A 21479-nucleotide genomic window follows, 5' to 3' on the forward strand; every position below is an offset into this window, starting at 1 on the left:
TGAAGGTCTTTACTGCTTTGGAATCCTCTAACTCACCTTCCCCCATCTCTGGCTACCTGCGCTGATTTCTTAAATGTAGGTAAGGTTTTTCTGTGCCTGCAAAAGTGGCCACATACACTGGCCTAAGTTAGTTTGGAGTAACTTTCAGCTGGCCAAATTTGCTTCTATGGCCAGAAGAGGGGGAAGTGGCTGGTCACACCCACTTTTGGAGATAAAAAAACTAAACGAATAAAAAACCTAACCAACTGACTTACACTGGAGCAAGTTAAATGGGGAAATTTGCGATTTTTAAGTTACTCCAAAAAAAGCTACTTACTCCAAAAAAAACGGGGCAACACTTGGGGAAATTTGGGCCCTTAGAAAATTCCCTTTTACGTTCTCTTAAACATTTCAGTCGTAGCACATCACTTAGAACGATTTCCTTTGGACCTGAAGCAAAATACTGCATATGTTGGCAATCTGAAATAAAATCAGAAAATGCTGGAAACTCTCAGCAGGATCGACAAAAAGTTGCTGACCTGAAACGCTAACCTGAGTTCTCTCTCCACAGATGCTTCCTGACCTGCTGAGTGTGTCCAGCACTTTCTCCTTTGGACTTGACGTTGTCTCTCATTTATGAGTTAAATGTAACAAAGGTGAGATGCCTCTGTCAGGGAGCCCATCTCTGGATTTGGTAGTTATTTCAAGTAGCACTTCACCCCATCCCACTACTGAAGTCTTTTTCAGTTGCATAACTGAAGTCTGGAGGGAAATATGAAAATAAGAACATAAGAAATAGGAGCATGATTTGACCCATCAAGTCTGCTCCGCCATTCAATAACATCATGGCTGATCTGATCATGGACTCAGTTCCATTTCCCTGCCCACTCCTCATAACCCTTTACTCCCTTATCACTCAAAAATCTGTCTATCTGCTCCTTAAATATATTCAAAGCCTTCATAGCTCTCTGGGGCAGAGAATTCCATAAATTTACAACCCTCTGAGAGAAGAAATTCCTCCTCATCTCAGTTTTAAATGGGCGGTCCTTTATTCTGAGACTATGTCCCCTAGTTTTAATTTCCCCTATGAGTGGAAATATCCTCTCTGCATCCACCTTGTCGAGCCCCCTTATTATCTTATATGTTTTGATTAGATCACCTCTCATTCTTCTGAACTCCAATGTGTATAGGCCTAACCTACTCAACCTATCTTCATAAGTCAACCCCCTCATCTCTGGAATCAATCTAATGAACGAACCTTCTCTGAACAACCTCCAATGCAAGTATATCCTTCCTTAAATACGGAGACCAAAATTGTATGCAGTACTCCAGGTGTGGCTTCACCAATACCCTGTACAGTTATAGCAGGACTTCTCTGCTTCTATACTTTATCCACCTTGCAATAAAGGACAACATTCCATTTGCCTTCCTGATTATTTGCTGGACCTGCATACTACGTTTTTGTGTTTCATGCACAAGGACCTCCAGGTCTCTCTGTACTGCAGAACTTTGCAATTTTTCTCCATTTAAATTGTAATTTGCTTTTCTATTATTTCTGCCAAAGTGGATAACCTCACATTTTCCCACATTATACTCCATCTACCAAATGTTTGCCCACTCACTTAGCCTGTCTATATCCCTTTGCTTAAAGGGAAGGGCCCACACTGCCGACTCAGCAGAAGAAAAAGGGACCTATCTGGAACACCAGGGAGTGGGGGTGCCACGTGATCAGCCTGACACGGAGGTGTGGCGAATGAGGGTACGAGGCCCAGAAGAGCTGAGGACCCAGGGCCAGCACGGGCCTGCCAACACTGCGATATGTGTGCAAGCATTGGTCCATGCAGGAGAGCACGTCTCCAGTCATCCTGGTTAATCCTTGCCACTGGATAAAGGCCTAGCTCTGTCAAGCCCGTGTGGTGGCCGATGTGCAATGGTCACCACGTTAAAAAAATCCACGCACAGGCATCTTCCACCTCCTTAATTGGAGCTCAGGACTGGAACATCGGGTCCTTCATTGAAACATCTGTGAACTCTCGTGGAAGTAAGTTATTCTCGTTCGAGGGACCGCCTATGATGATGATCCCTTTGCAGATTTTTTGTGTCCTTGTCACAATTTGCTTTCCCACCCATTTTTGTATCATCAGCAAACTTGGCTACATTACACTCGGTCCCTTCATCCAAGTCATTAATATAGATTGTAAATAGTTGAGGACCCAGCACCGATCCCTGCGGCACACTACATTTGCCAACCGGAAAATGACCCATTTATCCCGACTCTCTGTTTTCTGTTAGTTAGCCAATCCTCTATCCATGCTAATATATTACCCCCAACCCCGTGACCTTTTATCTTGTGCAGTAAGCTAATATATTACCCCCAACCCCGTGACCTTTTATCTTGTGCAGTAAGCTAATATATTACCCCCAACCCCGTGACCTTTTATCTTGTGCAGTAAGCTTTTATGTGGCACCTTATCGAATGCCTTCTGGAAATCCAAATACACCACATCCATTGGTCCCCCCTTATCCATCCTGCTCGTTACATCCTCAAAGAACTCCAGCAAATTTGTTTCAACAATGTGATTTGATACCTCAATCACATTGAAAATCACCTCATAGTTTACCTAAATAAGTTCTAGTTGTTAAGTATGGAAGAACTCCACAAGACTGAGTACTGTGAGCTAAAACTGATGTGACCTTAGTCTCTTTAATACAACTCCAGAGTGCCTAAGCAGCCTGGCAGACAACCTTTTATACTCCCTTGCACGGGGTGTGCAGGTGACCCTTGGGCCTCCAACAGTTGCGCCCTCTGGTGGCAAGACTTACAGAGTTACAATGTTTACATACATAACATCACTCCCCCCAGAGACTTTGATACAAATTATTTATAAGTTGAGACGATCCGGGGCCCTACGCTCCCTGGTTGATCGTCTGAGTTCAAACTCTGGCATGGGTGAGTTGGTCAGACCGTTGCTGCACTGCGGCACAGCTGGTCTGACAGGACTGTTGGGAATGGTGGGTTCATCCTCTTGATTGACAGCGAGATCGATTGCTGGTTGGGTGTGTGTTGGTGGATCGATGATGGTGATGTCCTCTTCAGGTTGTTCCTGGTTGTCGGTGAACCGCAGTTTGGTCTGATCCAAATGCTTTCTGCACGTTTGTCCATTCAATAGTTTGACTATAAACACTCTATTCCCCTCCTTGGCCAAGACAGTGCCAGTGATCTATTTAGGACCATGACCATAATTAAGGACAAACACAGGGTCATTAACATCAATGTCACGCGATACAGTTGCGCGATCGTGGTACATGTTTTGCCAATGACACCGGGTTTCCACATGGTCATTTAGATCTGGATGGACTAGGGAGAGCCTGGTTTTGAGTACTCTCTTCATTAACAATTCTGCAGGGGGAACCCCAGTGAGCGAATGGGGTCGCGTCCGGTGGCTGAGCAGAACCCGAGATAAGCAGGTCTGCAAGAGCCTTCTGTCACATGTTTCAAGCTCTGCTTTATAGTTTGGACTGCCCGTTCCACTTGACCGTTGGATACGGGCTTAAACGCGGCAGACCTGACATACTTGATGCCATTGCGGGTCATAAACTCGTTGAATTCTGAGCTGGTGAAACACGGTCCATTGTCACTGACAGGGACGTCGGGCAAGCCATGGGTGGCGAACATAGTCTGGAGGCTTTCAATGGTGGCAGTGGATGTGCTGGATGACATGATTACGCATTCAATCCATTTAGAGTAAGCGTCCACTACAACTAAAAACATCTTTCCGAGAAAGGGGCCAGCAAAATCTACGTGGATCCTGGACCATGATTTGGAGGGCCATGACCACAGACTCAATGGAGCCTCCCTTGGTGCATTGCTCAGTTGTGAGCACGTTTTGCACTGGTGTACGCATGACTCTAAGTCTGAGTCAATGCTGGGCCACCAAACATGCGACCTGGCTATAGCCTTTATCATGACTGTGCCTGGGTGGGTATTGTGTAGGTCGCGTATAAACGTTTCCCTGCCTTTTTTTGGCAAAATCACGCAATTACCCCATAAGTGACAATCCGACTGGATGGACATTTCATCTTTGCGTCGGTGAAATGGCTTAATTTCATGTTGCATTTCCCCAGGAACGGCCGACCAGCTCCCATTGAGGTCACAACTTTTTACAAGATATAGTACAGGATCCTGGCTGGTTCAGGTCCTGATCTGGCGAGCAATGACTGGTGACCCCTCACTCTCAAAAGCATCCATGACCAGAAGCAAGTCTGCGGGCTGCGCCATTTCCACCCTGGTAGTGGGCAATGATAGCCGACTGAGGGCATCAGCACAGTTCTCCGTGCCTGGTCTGTGGCGGATAACATAGTCATAGGTGAACAATGTTAATGCCTATCTTTGGATGCAGGACGAAGCATTGGAGTTTATACCTCTGCTTTCTGAAAACAGCGAAATGAGCGATTTGTGGTCAGTTTCAAGCTCAAACCGAAGTCCAAATAGGTATTGGTGCATTATCTTAACCCCATATACACATGCTAACGCCTCTTTCTCGACCATACTGTAGGTTCTTTCAGCCTTAGACAGACTTCTAGACGCGTATGCAACCGGTTGAAGTTTGCCTGATACATTGGTTTGCTGTAACACACAGCCGACCCCATACGAAGATGCATCACAAGCTAGCACTAATCATTTACACAGGTCATACAGTACAAGTAACTTATTAGAACAAAGTAGGTTTCTGCCCTTCTCAAAGGCTGTCTCTTGAGATTTACCCGAACCCAGTCGTCACCCTTACGTAGCAACATGTGCAATGGTTCCAGCAAATGCTTAACCCGGGTAGAAAGTTATCAAAATACGCAGGAACGAACGCAGCTCCGTCACATTCTATGGTCTGGGTGCATCCTTGATGGTTTCTGTCTCTGTCCGTGGGTCTGATGCCGTCTGCCGCAATCTTTCTCCCCAGGAAAATACACTTGGAACATTTCAGCCTGAGTCTCACTCTGTCTAGTTGACTTAGAACCTCTTCCAGGTTGCGCAGGTGTTCGGTGGTGTCACGACCGGTGATCAGGATGTCGTCTTGAAACACAACGGTGCGCGGAACCGATTTCAGCAGACTCTCCATGTTTCTCTGGAAGATGGCAGCAGCTGAGTGAATCCCAAAAGGGCACCTGTGGTATATAAACAGTCCTTTATGCGTGTTGATGCGCATCAATCTTTTCGAAGATTCAGCCAGCTTCTGTGTCATGTAGGCGGAGGTTAGGTCTGACTTGGTGAACGACTTCCCCCACCTCCGCTAACATTGCGAACAGGTCATCCGCCTTGGGTAGCGGGTACTGGTCTTGTAACGAGACTCGCATGATCATTACCTTGTAGTCTCTGCAGATTTTGACCGTGCCATTGCTCTTCAACATTGGAAGAATTGGACCGGCCCACTCATTGAACTCGACTGGCGATATGATTCCCTCTCGTTGAAGTCTGTCTAGTTTGATCTCGACTTTCTCCCTCTTCGTATATGGAACTGCTCGAGCCTTGTGATGAACAGGCCTTGCATCAGGGACTAGATGGATCTGCACTTTGGCGCCTGTGAAGTTGCCGATGCCTGGTTCAAATAGCGATGGAAACTTGCTCAGCACTTGGGTGCACGAGGCATCATCCTTTGAAGATAGTGCTTTGATGTTGTCCCAGTTCCATCGAATCTTTCCCAGCCAGCTTCTGCCGAATAGCGTTGGGCCATCACCTGGTACAATTCACAGTGATAAATCATGCACAGCAGCATCGTACGATACCTTAACTGCCGCACTGCCAATGACTGGTATGAGCTCGTGTAGGTGGTGTAGGTGCGCAGCTTTGTCTGAATCGGGCTCAGTTTGGGCCTTTGTGCCTTAGTGCTTTGTTGCCCCACAGTTTCTCAAAAGCCTTCTGGCTCATAATTGACTGACTCGCCCTCATGTCCAACTCCATTGATAGCGGAATACCGTTCAATTTGACTTTCAGCATGATAGGTGGGCTCTTGGTGGTGAAGGTGTGTACCCCGTACACTTCTTCTTCGGGTTGAGTTGCATAGCTTGTTTGTTCTGCGTGATCTGCACCGGATCAATCATCCTCTGCCGACTCTGCCACGTGGTGATTCGCAGCACTCTTGCACATTCGCTGGAGGTGCCCCATTGTTCCACAGACTAGTGCTTGAATCAACATTGATGGGCTCGATGATTACCCCTGCAGCGCCAACATAGTGCTAATGGATTCGCATTCACGCCCGATGGCGGACTCTGAGTCATCCAAGATCTTGCAGCTGCAGATGTTTAGGCCCTGCCATATGGAGTTCTGCCTGCTGGCGACGTTATTTTATGCACAGTACTTGCCGGTGAGCTTCGATGCTTGGAAGATATCTATCTGGTATTACCGCTCGTGGATATGAATGCCTGGGCTATCGTGATGGCCTTGCTCAGGTCTAGGGATTTGTCGGACAGCAGCTTGTGAAGAATGACCCCGTGGCCGATGCCAAGCACAAAAAAGTCCTGCAGCATTTCCCCCAAAAATCCAGCAAATTTGCAAGTTCCTGCAAGGCGTCTCAGGTTGGCGATATAATTCGCCACGTTCTGGCCCTCGGAGCGGTGGTGCATATAGAAGCGATACCTGGCCATTAAGACGCACTCCTTCGGCTTGAGGTGGTTCTGAACCAGCGTACACAACTCTGTATATGTCTTCTCCACTGGTTTCTCCGGTGCTAGCAGATTCTTGATGAGGCCGTATATTTTGGACCCACACACAGTGAGGAGAATCGCCCTGCGCTTGATCGCTTTATCGTCCCCATCCAGCTCGTTGGCCACAAAGTACTGGTCGAGATGCCCAACAAAGGCTTCCCAATCATCACCCTCTACAAATCTCTCTAAAATATCAACGGCAGCCATGACCGCATGAAAGTTTGTAATCTTTTACTCGTCGCCAATTGTTAAGTATGGAAGAACTCCACAAGACTGATTACTGTGAGCTAAAACTGATGTGACCTTAGTCTCTTTAATACAACTCCAGAGTGCCTAAGCAGCATGGCAGACAACCTTTTATACTCCCTTGCACAAGGTGTGCAGGTGACCCTTGGGCCTCCAACAGTTGCGCCCTCTGGTGGCAAGTCTTACACAGTTACAATGTTTACATACATAACACTAGTCATTACTGAACACAATGTCAGGCTTCCCTCGATAGAAGCGTCAGCTGCACTTGAGCATCTAGAAGATGTCTGCTAAATTTACTCAGCTGGTGGACCCTGGATGGAAAAGGAGTTCCCTGGATTTGTGAGGCTGCTGATATATGACCTGGCACAGAAGAGGTTGAGGATCTAGTTAATTCAGGGGCAGTGTGGTCCCAGCCTCTTGCATGGTGGATGGGCTCTAAAGACCTGCCTCTTTGAACCACCCTGTCACACATCAGCTACAGAAGAGAATGCTTTCGCAATATTAACTGTGTTATCTTTCAAGAGAAAACCTTCAGTTGCGTATGCATCCAAAAGTTTGTCTAAAGCAGAAAGAGGCTACTGTATGGTAGAAAAAGAAGCTTCAGCGTGTGTGTACATGTTAAAAAGATGCATCAATACCTGTTCGGTCTGAGGTTTGAATTAGAGAACGATCACAAGCCACTCATTTTGTTGTTTTCCGAGAGCAAAGGTATCAATACCAACGCTTCATCCTGCATCCAAAGGTGGGCACTGACATTCTCTGCCTATGATTATGTCATTCGCCACAGACCTGGCAGAGAGAATTGTGCCGATGCTTTGAGCCAGTTGCTGTTGCCCACACCAGAAGTGGAAACACCACAACCAGCAGATTTAATGTTAATCATGGATGCTTTTGAGAGTGAAGGTACCCCTGTCACGGCTCACCAAGTTAAGACCTGGACCAGCCAGGACCCGATATTATCGGTGATAAAGAGTTGCATCCTCAAAAGGGATTGGTCTGCCATACCTAAGCAAATGTGCGAGGAGGCCAAACCGTACATTCGTCGCAAAGACGAACTGTCTATTCAAGCAGATTGCATATTGTGGGGCAATTGAGTTGTAATGCCTAAGAAAGGGAGAAAAAAGTTTGTGCATGAGTTACACAGCACACACCCTGGTATAGTGATGATGAAGGTCCCACGTAGGCATTACAACTCGATTGCCCCACAATATGCAATCTGCTTGAATAGACAGTTCGTCCTTGCAACGAACGTACGGTTTGGCCTCCTCGCACATTTGCTTAGGTATGGCAGACCAATCCCCTTTGAGGATGCAACTCTTTACCACCGATAAAATCGGGTCCCGGGTGGTCCAGGTCTTAACTTGTTGAGCTGTGACAGGGGTACCTTCACTCTCAAAAGCATCCATGATTAACATTAACATTCTATTACTAGGGGGATCAAGGGGTATGGTGAGAAAGCAGGAATGGGGTACTGAAGTTGCATGTTCAGCCATGAACTCATTGAATGGCGGTGCAGGCTAGAAGGGCTGAATGGCCTACTCCTGCACCTATTTTCTATGTTTCTATGTTTCTATTAAGTCTGCCAGTTGTGGCGTTTCCAACTCCGGTGTGGACAATGGCAACCGACTCAAAGCATCGGCACAATTCTCTCTGCCAGGAATTGATTCTGAACTGGAAGCATGTGTGCATCAGTGCAACACCTGCATACAGCTCAGCAAAGCACCAGCAGAATCACCGCTGAGTCTGTAGTCATAGCCATCCAAACCTTGGTCCAAGATCCATGTAGATTTTGCAGGTCTCTTGCTGGGCAAGATGTTTTTATGTTGGTGGATGCTTATTCGAAGTGGATAGAATGCATAATTATGTCATCCAGTACGTCCATAGCGACCATAGAGAATCTCAATGTCATGTTCGTGACACATGGTCTGTCTGACATAGTGGTGAGTAACAATGGGTCGTGCTTCACCAGTCAGGAGTTTGAAGAGTTTGTAAAACTTAACGGCATAAAACATGTAAGGTCAGCACCATTCAAGCCTGAGTCCAACGGGCAAGCAGAACGTGCAGTACAAATTATCAAGCAAAGCATGAGGAGAGTAATCCAAGGGTCATTGCAGACCCGCTTGTCTTGCATATTGCTGAGTTACAGGACAAGAACCCCACACACTCACAGGGGTCTCGCCTGCTGAACTCATGATGAAAAGAGGTCTTAAGACCAAGTTATCTTTTGTACACCTGGATTTAAGTAATCATGTTGAATACAGAAGACAGAGTCAACAAGGGTACCACGATCGCGCAACTGTGTCACATGAGAATTCTGTTAATGATCCTGTATATGTGTTGAATTATGGTCAGGGTCCCAAATGGATTGCTGGTACGGTCATGGCCAAGGAGGGCAACAGAGTATTTGCTTTAAGCTCAAGAATGGTAAACTTGCAGGAAACACACGGATCAAACAAAGCCGAGGCACACAGACGAGCCAGAGCAGTCGGACGAAGAAACCGTCGGCAGCCTTCAGTGGACTCAAGGGTCATCAGTGAACCTGGAATTTCCATCACGGACTTGTTCAATAAAAATGGACTTACGATTCCTGACATGACCACTGCCACCCCCAACAGGTCAGTCATCCAGCCACCAGCCACAACAGGCTCCGCACATTCACCCAAGGCCGGAATCGAACTGAGACGGTCAACCCGGGAGTGTAAAGCACCGGACCATCTCAACCTGTGAAAGACTGTGATGAGATCTCAGAGGAGGGTATTGTCATGTATGTACATGCTGTTTATAGCCACCAGATGGCGTCATTGCTGGAGGCCACTGAGCAGCACGCACATGGTGCTGCTCTGGTATAAAAGGCCAAGCATTTTGTGAGTCAGACACTTTGGGCCAAAATAAAGCAGAAGCAAGGTTGTACCTTGCTTAGTTAAACGGTACTCAGTTTGAATCTTTATTGCATACATAATATCCATGATGCTGCATTTAAAAAAAATAAAGAGCAAATATCTCCTTTCAGGTAGATGATCTTTTTGACTTATTTTTTCTCGTGATCCCTTTTAATTGTTGAAATATGTGCTGAGGACAGACCACCGAGCACTGCCTTTGTAAGAAATTCGCAAACAATCACAAGGAACTTTGGCATTAAGCAACTTTGAAAAACGAATGGGTCAGTGGGTAAAAGCTGAAGAAATCCCATGTCTGCACTAAGTTAGCTGATCTCAGTTGGCATCATTGAGGGCAGCATAATAAGTTCCAGGACCCCTGGGATATATGGATGGGAGTGTAGTCAAGGGTATAAGAAAGTATACATGCTTGGTTCAAACCTGCTTTAAAATTATAGAGTATGTTCAGTTTTTGGTTGCTGTAAATGGCAGCAGACACTTGCTTTAGTCAGCTACCTGACAGAATACTTGCCCTGCTACAGACACAAGGTACCGCAGGATAACATTGCAGCTGGAGAGCCAGTAGCTGTGGGAAAAACTGTTAGTGCGAGAGATATATGATGTACAGTCAGCTTTTGCTGCAAAGTTCTTAGCTAATATGAAAAATCTCAGTGTGTTGCAGCCCTCTCTCTGACTCACATTCCCTTTCAACACCATCATCATAGGTAGTCCCTCGGAATCGAGGAAGACTTGCTTCCACTCCTGAAGTGAGTTCTTTGGTGGCTGAACAGTCCAATACGAGAGCCACAGACTCTGTCACAGGTGGGACAGATAGTCATTGAGGGAAGGGGTGGTGGGACTGGTTTGCCACACGCTCTTTCCGCTGCCTGCGCTTGATTTCTACATGCTCTCAGCACAGCTCCCTACTGGTAGCATGGGATTGATGATAGACATCTGGGTAGAATTTCCTGTGTATTTGCACCCAGGGACACAGTTTGTACGAATTATTTACAACTTTCACACCTCCCACCTTAGGTGTTAGAGTAGGGTTCATAGACCTTTAACATAAAGCCACACAGATGCACTAGTTCCCAGAGATCTTTTACTTAACTACTAGCACACGGATTAAATAAGAACCCAACTTAACCTGTCCGGTGGCCAAACTTGAAGTCTGTTGAAGTCTTTAGACATCTTCTCTTCCTTAGACCAGGATACGCTTATCCTGGCCAACTTCAGTAAAACAACTAGGTCTTGTGTTAGTTCTTATATTTTTGTGCTCCAATTCTTCATGTGGCATTCACGAGTCTACCTCAATCATTGATTCATTCAAGCATAGCTTTTCTACTTGTTGTTGGTTGGTTACTTGATTGGTTAGTTCATCGTGCGATCACTTGTTGCAGTGAGGTCTTATCTCACGACAGTGCGGGTCGGTTCCATTAGTTGCAACTCCAGACCTCTCCCTGGCCACAACTGCTTCTTTTATCTGGGTAATGTCTGTTAAAAATGTTCCTCCATATTCTTTGTTTTCAACTTGCATTTTCATAGAATAGTTACAGCACAGAAGGAGGCCATTCGGTCCGTCGAGCCCATGCCGGCTCTCTGCAAGAGCACTTCAGCTAGTCCCACTCCCCGCCCTTTCCCCGCAGCCCTGCATTTTTTTTCCCTTCAGATAATTATCCAATTCCCTTTTGAAAGCCACGATTGAGTCTGCCTCCACCGCTCTCTCCGGCAGTGCATTCCAGATCCTAACCACTCACTGCGTGAAAAGGTTTTTCCTCATGTTGCCTTTGGTTCTTTTGTCAATCAACTTAAATCTGTGTCCTCTGGTTCTCGACCCTTCTGCCAATGGGAACAGTTTCTTTCTATCTATCTACTCTGTCTGGCCCCATCATGATTTTGAACACCTCTATCAGACCTTCTCTCAACCCTCTCTGTTCCAAGGAGAACAACTCTAGCTTCTCCAGTCTAACCCCGTAACTGAAGTCCCTCATTGCTAGAACCATTCTAGTAAATCTTTTCTGCATCCTCTCTAAGGCCTTCACATCCTTCCTAAAGTCAGTTCCCAAAGTATATTAAGATTATATTAAGGTTAAGATGTATATTCTCTGTCCATCACAATACGTGGGTTAGAAGAACTGCCTGTTACATCCCAACAGCGTGAAAGTAAGCTCACAGTAACTTTTGAAAATAAGAAACTCTCTTCAGAAAGTATCTCCTTTATTACTATCTTTTAAGAAAAATAATCAAAACAGTCACAAAAAATTACAGGCCTGGAATTCTGATTTTTGTTGTGGTTCAAATGCGGTGCAGATCTTCTGCGGGTAATAACCATTTGGGGTGTAAGTCAGACATGCTAGAGTTACATGTTAAATTCTGGTAGTTTGCTGCAGGAAGAAGATTTATCTTCCCCAAAATGCTGCATGTATGCAAATGACATGCTAATAAGGGCAAAACCCAGAAATTCCACCATTTATATTGTAATTGAAATAGATTTAACTTAAGCTTGTATGAAAGAGAGGTAAATGATCTGCATAACTCATCAAACCAGGAAGTGGTTGAGCTCACAGGCTCTGACTGCACAAACCTGATCGGAAACACAGGGGTCAATATTAACCTCCCTCCACGATGGGCATGCCAGAGTTAGCGGGGTGGGGGGGAGAGGAGGTGGTGGATTTAAAAATAAGAACTGAGGAACATGTCCCCAATTTGTGCATACATGCTTGCCACCATTTTAATGTGGCAGGATGCAAGGCGTGTAAGTGTCCCAGTCTTTGAGAGGCAGAGCACTTCATTAGAATATTTAAATCAGGCTCCAACAGTGCACTTTAGAGTCTAATTTAAATATAATAGCTGAAGGCCATGTTTCCCAGGGCACGGGAAACCCGGCAGCAAAATGGAGATGGGAACAACCGGCTGGAGAAGGAAAGTATTTTTTAGGGCATTCCTTTTGGGCCAGAAGTGAGCAGGAGTGCTTCCCTCAGCCCCTCAAGAAAACCTTCTGCCGATTGCGGCCTCTCCTTGTTGCTTCAATCATTGCCCTCCTCGCCCCCCCCAAACCCTGCCCCCTGATTGATGGCCTGCTCCCACAATCAGCTGACACACTCCACCCATTACCCCCTGATCTATAGCCTGCTCCTGCGATCAGCCCCCCCGCCCCCCCCCCCCCCACCCCCACAAGGATGGCTGTTAGGTTTTAAAATGGTATAGCCATCATTAAAAGTTCTCTTTTGTATTAAAGTTCTTCTTGTTGTCAGAGATGTTAAAATAGATTCCCCTTCAATGTAATCAGGGCATAAAGCAAATACCCATGATAAAAGACTGAGGAAACACGGATGCAAGTGTGTTGCACATGTAATTGCACCTGAATTTCCTCACTCTTTTATGCCCATCTATCGATCCTACTCGGAACTCCTTCACGGCAAACGAGCCAAAGGTGGGCAGTGGAAATGTTACAAGGACACCCTCAAAGCCTCCCTGATAAATTGCAACATCCCCACTGACACCTGGGAGTCCCTGGCCAAAGACCGCCCTAAGTGGAGAAATTGCATCCGGGAGGGCGCTGAGCACCTCGAGTCTCATCGCCGAGAGCATGCAGAAATCAAGCACAGGCAGCGGAAAGAGCGTGCAGCAAACCAGTCCTACCCACCCCTTCCCTCACCGACTATCTGTCCCACCTGTGACAGCGACTGTGGCTCTCGTATTGGACTGTTCAGCCACCTAAGGACTCATTTTAAGAGTGGAAGCAAGTCTTCCTCGATTCCGAGGGACTGCCTATGATGATGATGATGATGCACCTGAACGCATCTTGGCTCATTATAATGTCTCCACCTCCAGACCAAAGAGCTACACATGCACATTTACTGCAATTATGCTGCTTCAAAACGTGTGTAGAATTATGCCCAGAATTTAAGTGCGGCAGGAAATAATTTTCCTGGTGTTTTATTGCAGTTTTTTAATATAATCCTTACTGAGACCTTTACTATATTTTCTGTTTCTTTGAATGCATTTTTATTGCATCAGCATATGACATAATTGAAATTGAAATGCTTCCATAATTGCATGTTCTTAAACATGCTGTGCCGAATATGTTCGAATTATGGTTAGATGGCTTATTTAAAATTTTAATTTTCATACTTAATGAAGGAATATATGGTATGAGTTTGGTGCTTTTCTTGAGGCCCAATTGTTTACATCCATTTCCGCCCAGCTTTACACTCTGGCCTGTGTTAATGAGATTGGCAGGAGATTTGCATGTAAATAGACATTGGCAAAATGGGCATACGAATGGGTGTAATTCTGGGTGTAACTTCCCGATTATGCCCCCACAGGAAATTCCATCCCCAGATGATGACAGAATTGGGCTTAGCTACAAAGTCCCACAGTCAAATGTACAACTGACATTCACTCTTTGGTCTCATGTTTGAAGAACGATTGCCTGGACAAACTATCAGAGGCCTACTAATTCGATAGAACTGTTCCCAATATGAATCACCAATATCTGTACAAGAGGGGGAAAATTGGGAGTGGGGGCAGGAAATTGAAGGCTAAGGCTCAGAAGTCAGGAACGTATGAAAGTGTGCCTAAGGATGGTGAGCTCAGTGACTGTTACGCCCCAGAAATTGATGTATTTGGGCCATAATGAAGATGAAATTTAGCAGAGATCACCCAGTGGGAAATTCATTCAAGCAAAGAAATGAGGGCAAAGACATCCTACTTGCAATTCCCTAAAGTGCGGGTTCACAGGATGTCCTCTGTGAACCAAGGCCAGGAAAGCAGGTGTCCATCACTTCTAGGGACTGTGGTAATTTAAAAGGCATAGTAACACATAGCAAAGTATTTTCATGCATGTCTGGACTATTGTGGATTGTGTTTGTTTTTGTTCTGTTGGCCTTCAGGTTCTCACGAGCCTTTGCGACAACTGTTCTATTTTTTTTCCCCCCTGCACCGCTTCCCAATGGGAATCCTTAATTTGAGGGGATTGGAAGAAGAGGAGGATTTATGGAGGGATGCCAGGCAGATCAGGCTGCACAATAGGGAAGTGCCCTGTGCCTGTTGTTGGTACCCCCATACCCGCATCTGCAGACAGAGAGGAACATGCCTCACTTTGGCAGACGATTAGTGGATGCAGAGGCTCCTATTCCCCAAAGAAGCTGGTAGAGCAGACTGATGGCACCACGAAGATATATCAATGCCTGACTGATAGTGATGCCTGATGCTTCCTTGGACCACTGTATGTCTTACTTTCCGTGGCATTGCAAGAAAGAACGGAATGCTTCCTAGCTTAGTAAACCACACCCACCAACAATATCTGAAGGTAATGGTACATCTAATTGGAAACTTCGGGTCTGGTCAGCAGAGAGCCAGATGTAGAGCTATTCCATCTGCTACAATGGCGCCTGCAACTACCATTGCACAGACCTGACACATACTGCGACAGCAAGAACTTACATTATCACTTGCTCAAGAGTATTGGATGCAATTTTCTTTTCTTCTTCTTGTGCTGCAGCTACAGCCATGGCCTTTTCATGTCCACATTTGAAAAGTAGCTGCTCGATTTCATGAGCTAGGCGTTGTTTTCCTTTTTCATGTTCCTTGCTCACCTGCTTCTCTATTTCCCATCGCATCTTGATCTCTGTTTTTTCTATTGCTTTCTAATAAAACAGAGTGATGAGGCAAGCGATCATGTCAAGAGATTGGCTTTTACAGAGCCCAGAAATCAAGCGCTAAATTGAATTTAAAAAATCTATATATTCTACAGGAAGAGGTTCTCAACCTTTTTGCTGCTGAGGCCCCCCTCCCGTGTTATAAAAATTGCACGGACCCCCTTTAACACAACACAAATATTTTTTCTGTATAAAATGTCTCTCAGTGCCGCTCCCACTCACCATGTTACTGCTGCTGCACTGCAGAAAATACTGGTCCCCACGCAAATGTTCCCTTTAAGTGCGTGGCCGCGCTGCGCTCTGGAAGTCACGTGCAGCCGCTGAGCCGGCTTTTAAAACGAAAAATCGTGCCCGTTAAAGGCCCCAGGCAGACCAACAAAAAATTAGTGGGAACTTTCCCCCATGCCCACCCCAATCCTTCTTTCCCTCCACACGAGCCCCAATCAGCTGACCTCCCCCCCACCGCCCGTCTCACTCGTTGCCCCACAACCCTCGACTCCCTCGACTCCCTTGCCGACTGTTTCGAGCACATCAACTGGTCCCAGTTCTCTGCTTGATTGTCAGTCAAACAGCCTTCATCCCCCATATCCAATATTTTCATAACTAATAAACAAAAGTTTACAATGAAAATGAAAAAAACAATTTTTTTAAGCCCTTATGATTTTTCTTCCAAACTGCTCACAGCAGATTAATGTTTTATTTCTGGCGACTCCAGGACAATCCTGGAAGGTTGAAATCCTAGTTGGAGGCCAAAATTGGGTGTGAACAATCGGGACTGCCTGTGATGCCCTCCTTGATAGAGCAAGACTACTAACTCAAGGTATAGGCTCGCAGGTGAAGAATGAATGAGGTTCGGCACCAAAGGTCAGCCAGCACCCTTGTGGTATACAATGTGACTCAACAGGCTTGTCAAAATCAGACGTTTTTGGTCGCGGGTCTAGATGTCAAATCGGTTGGAGACATAGGTGGTTCCGGGGACGCTCTGCCGGTTGTATTGCAACTGTTCGGCCAGCAGGCCCGTCCACTCATATCTACAGCGGGACTTGGCGAGAGAAGAGTGGACGATGGTGAGCTCGAGCCGGGAGATCTGTGTTCAACGACCAGCGACCGCCGTCTCTCTCCCTTATCAGCGAGCGGGGGCCTGGGCTCAGGAGTAGTCTGTGTCCTATACTCTTTCACAAAGCCCACTGGTGCATCAATACACCTGCCAGCACCTGCTTATTTTTATGGTTCACATGTAAAACTGAAGTGACAGTGTTGTGGGACAAGCTTGTGGTAATGTGGGAATCATACTTGACAGTTCCTCTCGCAGTAAATTCCCAATCTCAATATGCTGACATTAACAGCTTCATGAATCAAAAATAAAGAATAAAAATACAATAAATAAGTCATGGCAGGACAGGCTGATCCTGAGTATCTTGCAGTGGCTGATTACAGATTCTTGGAATAGAATTTGGTCAAAGTGGACTGGAAACAGCTACTTGATGGTAAATCAATGTCAGAGCAGTGGGAGGCATTCAAAGAGATCCTGAGGGTACAGAGTAAGTCTGTTCCCTTAAAAAAAAGGTGGGGCTAACAAATCTAGAGCCCCCTGGATGTTAAGGAACATACAGGGTGAGATAAAGATAAAAAAAGGGAAGTTTATGACAGACACCAAGAATTCAACATTGCAGAAACTCTAGAGGATATAAGAAGTGCAGGGGTGCAATTAAAAAAGATGTCAGGAAAGCAAAGAGAGAGCATGAAAGAATGTTGGCAAGTCAAATCAGGGAAAACCCAAAGATGTTTTATAAATACATTAAGAGCAAGAGGATAACTAGAGAAAGAATGGGGCCTATTAGACACCATAGGTTCAATTTTCCCCAGTGATTTGCGCCGTTTTTTTGGAGCAGGCTGCTTTTTTTGGCCGAAGTTAAATCAATTTCTCCAGCGTAACTCAGTTAGTTACGATTTTTTTAGGTACGTTTTCTTTTCAGCCAAAGGGGCCGTAACCTTCCACCTGCGCCAATTCTGGCCATTTAGGCAAGTTTGGCCAGCTGAGAGTTACTCCAGTTCTGCTTAGGCCAGTGTATGTGGCCTCTGCAGAAAAACCTTCCAGAGAGTTAAAGAAATCGGCGCAGGTAAGTGCAGCAGATGCCCGGACAGCAGCAGCAGGAAAGGTAAGATAGAGGGAGAGCGAGAGAAAGGTGGGGGGTGGAAGGGGGTGTGGGGGGGGGGGCGGTGAAGAGAGGGGGTGAGGAGGTGGGCGGAAGCCTTTCGGCTGTAGTTAGGTGTGGGGACTGGGAGGGAGGAGGCCATTCGACCTGGGATAGAGACAGGGATCGGACCGGCAAGCTTTTCGGCCTAGACTAGGAACGGGGAGCGGGACCGGGAGGGCACTCGGGGCCAGGGTCGGGCAGGGGAGTGGATCGGCAAGCCCTTCGGCCTGGGCTAGGGGCGGGGAACCAGCACCAGTAAGGCACTCGGGGCTGGGGGAGCTGGAACTGGACCGGCACAGGCAAGGGGCTTGGGGTGGGCTAGGGATTCGGGGTTCGGCTACAAAACAAGCCGGGGGGGTGCAGGGAGAGAGGAGAGGAGGGAGAGATAGCTGATCATAAGGCTTGGTGCCCGTAGTGGGGGAGTGAGAGACAACTGATCAGCTTAAAAAATGGCCGATGGCCAAATGTGAGCTGTACTGAGCATGCGCATCCATTGGAGTCACGTCAAAAACGCAAGGTTTTTTTCCGCGCATGCACAGAAGGCGCGGTTTCGTTTTTTGGCGCAGACAGCATGCTCCATCCACCGAGACGTCTGGACACATTGCGCAACTCCAAGTTCGATTTATAGATCGGGGAAACTTTGGAAAAATATTTATGGTGCATTTCTGGCCTAGAAAACCCGGCGTAAGTCTGTCAACACGCCAGAAAATGGGTTTGGGGAAAATTGAGCCCCAGAAAGGTAATCTGTGTGTGGAGGCCGGGAGACGTGGATAGGATTCTTAATGAATACTTTGCACTGTTTTCAAAAAGAGAGGGGCAATGCAGACTTTGATAATGAGGGAGGAGGAGTGTGAAATATTAGACGAGATAAACATGGTGAGAGAGGAAGTATTAAGGGGCTTAGCAGCTTTAAAAGTGGTAAATCCCCAGGCCCAGATGAAACGTATCCCAGGCTGTTGAGAGAAGCAAAAGAGGAAATAGCAGAGGCTCTGACCATCATTTTCCAATCCTCTCTGGCTACAGGTGTGGTGCCAGAGGACTGGAGGACTGCTAATGTTGTATCTTTGTTTAAAAAGGGAGAAAGGATAGACTGAGTAATTACAGTCCAGTCAGCCTAACCTCGGTGGTGGAAAAATTATTGGAAAAAATCCTGAGGGACAGGATAAATCATCATTTGGAATGACATGGATTAATCAGGGACAGTCAGCATGGATTTATTAATGGAAAGTTGTGTCTGACTAACTTGATTGAATTTTTTGAGGAGGTAACCAGGAGGGTCGATGAAGGCGCTGTATGTGATGTAGTGTATATGGATTTTAGCAAAGCTTTTGATAAGGTCTCAAATGGCAGACTGGTCACGAAAGTAAAAGCCCATGCGATCCAGAGCAAAGCGGCAAGTTGGATCCAAAATTTATCTCGGAGGCAGGAAGCAAAGGATAATGGTTGAGGCGTATTTTTGTGACTGGAAGGCTGTTTCCAGTGGGGTTCCGCAGGGCTCAGTGATGGGTCCCTTGATTTTTGTGGTATATATCAATGACTTGGACTTAAATGTTGGGGTATGAATAAGAAGTTTGCAGATGACACTAAAATAGGCTGTGTGGTTGATAATGAAGAAGAAAGCTGCGGGCTGCAGGAAGATATCAATATACTGGTCAGGTGGGCAGAACAGTGGCAAATGGAACTCACTCCGGATAAATGTGAGGTAATGTATTTAAGGAGGTCTAACAAGGCAAGGGAATACACATTAAATGGTACAACACTGAAAAGTGCAGAGGAACAAAAGGACCTTGGAGTGCAGTTCCACAGATCACTGAAGGTAGCAGCCCAGGTAGATAAGGTGGTTAAGAAGGCATATGGAATACTTGCTTTTATTAGTCGAGACATGGAATACAAGAGCAAGGGGAGGTTATGCTTAAACTATAAAACACTGGTTAGGCTGCAGCTGGAGTATTGTGTGCAGTTCTGGTCACCACATTACAGGAAAGATGTGATTGCACTGGAAAGGGTGCAGAGGAGATTTACAAGAATGTTGCCTGGACTGGAGAATTTTGTCTATGAGGAAAGATTGGAGATGCTGGATCTGTTCTGGATCTGTTTTCTTTGGAACAGAGGAGGCTGAGGGGAGACCAGATTGAGGTATATAAAATTATGAGGGGCCTGGATAGAGTGAATAGGAAGGACTTGTTTCCTTTGGCAGAGGGGTCAACAACCAGGGCAAGGCAGCCTGCTTAATTGGCACCCCATCCACCACCTTTAACATCCACCACCGGCAACCGTGGCTGCAGTGTGTACCATCTACAAGGTGCACTGCAGCAACTCGCCAAGTCTTCTTCGACAGCACCTACCAAGCCCGCAACCTCTACCACCTAGAAGGACAAGGGCAGCAAGCACATGGGAACACCACCACCTCCACGTTCCCCTCCAAGTCACACACTCTCCTGATTTGGAAGCATATCGCCGTTCTTTTATCATCGCTGGGTCAAAATCCTGGAACTCCCTGCACTGTGGGTGCACCATCACCACACGGACTTCAGCGGTTCAAGAAGGTGGCTCACCAACTCCTTCTCAGGGCAATTAGGGATGGGCAATAAATGCTGGCCTTGCCAGCGATGCCCACATCCCGTGAACAAATATATATTTTTTTAAACTGGGGGCATAGATTTAAAGTAATTAGGGGGAGGATTAGAGGAGATATGAGGGCAAATTTCTTCACCCAGAGGGTGGGGGGGGGTTTGGATCTCATTGCCTGAAAGGGTGGTAGAGACAGAACCCTCACCACATTTAAAAGATACTTGGATGTGCACTTGAAGTGCCATAACCTACAGGGCTATGGACCAAGAGCTGGAAAGTGGGATTAGGCTGGATAGCTCTTGGTCGGCTGGCACGGACACGGTGAGCTGAAATGACCTCCTTCCATGCTGTAAATTTCTATGATTCTATGATTCTATGAATGCCTTTGTAGTGATGAGTGTTGCAAGAGGCCAATGTGGAGAACGAGGGAAAATATTGCAATTTTTAAACTTTGGCCAATGCAGCCATGGAAGTAAAGCACACAGAGCTAAATCCGAATAGAATTTAAATGCTCAACAAGAAAGCATATTTTTGGATTAAAGTGCACGATACCAATAAAACAATGGCCCAGAAATTGCGGTCGGAGGCTTCCCGTAGGTGGATGCCTCTGACCGCTATAATTTCTACGAAGTACCTGGTGGTCCCAGGAGGTTTGGAGACTTGCGGTCCGAGGGGGCTCTACGTGAAGACCAGCGTAGGGGCCTACATATCCCAGGATTGTAAGAGCTTTGTATGCCTCTCTGGGATCACGTGGGCTGGCCCAACCTATCAGAGTAGGGGATCCCATTCATACTTATAGTAATTCCGCATGTACGGAGCTGCTATAAGTATGAATGGGAATACCCCCAAAACACAGAAACACTGAAAATAAAATTTTAAAACATATTACATATTTAAAATTAATTAAAATGCAATTTAATTAAATATTTTATGCAAAAATGTATTTTTTGAATTTTTGCAAAATATGTTTTTTAAAATATGTTTTTTAACAGGGCTAAAAATAAGCTTGCCTTACTGGACAGGGTTTTTAATATATAAATGAGTGATAACATGTTATTTTTCTATTTTTTAAAACTCTTATGCTGGTAAAAGCAATTCCTACGCCTGCTTTTATCAGCGTAAGAATTTGAAGGACATTTGCTGGGCAGGAGTTGGGCAAATAGCCCAACTCTCTGCCCGCAGAGGCCCTTTTCCTTCAGATGCATGCGATTTGTCAAAATTGACAGATCGCAAGAGCCGGGTTTAGG

General features: G+C 46.0%; 1 protein-coding gene across 1 annotated transcript in view; it reads right to left on the bottom strand.

The window, feature by feature from the left end:
- Positions 1 to 21479, bottom strand: part of LOC139266652 (uncharacterized protein C6orf163 homolog) — a 61549-nt gene that overhangs the window by 2098 nt on the left and 37972 nt on the right. The window contains exon 6 of the mRNA XM_070884238.1: positions 15249 to 15451. Within this exon, the coding sequence (XP_070740339.1) occupies positions 15249 to 15451 (203 nt within the window). The remainder of the gene's footprint in view (positions 1 to 15248; positions 15452 to 21479) is intronic.

This window comes from Pristiophorus japonicus, chromosome 7, assembly GCF_044704955.1.
Source record: "Pristiophorus japonicus isolate sPriJap1 chromosome 7, sPriJap1.hap1, whole genome shotgun sequence".
In the NCBI taxonomy this organism is placed as follows: Eukaryota; Metazoa; Chordata; class Chondrichthyes; family Pristiophoridae; genus Pristiophorus; species Pristiophorus japonicus.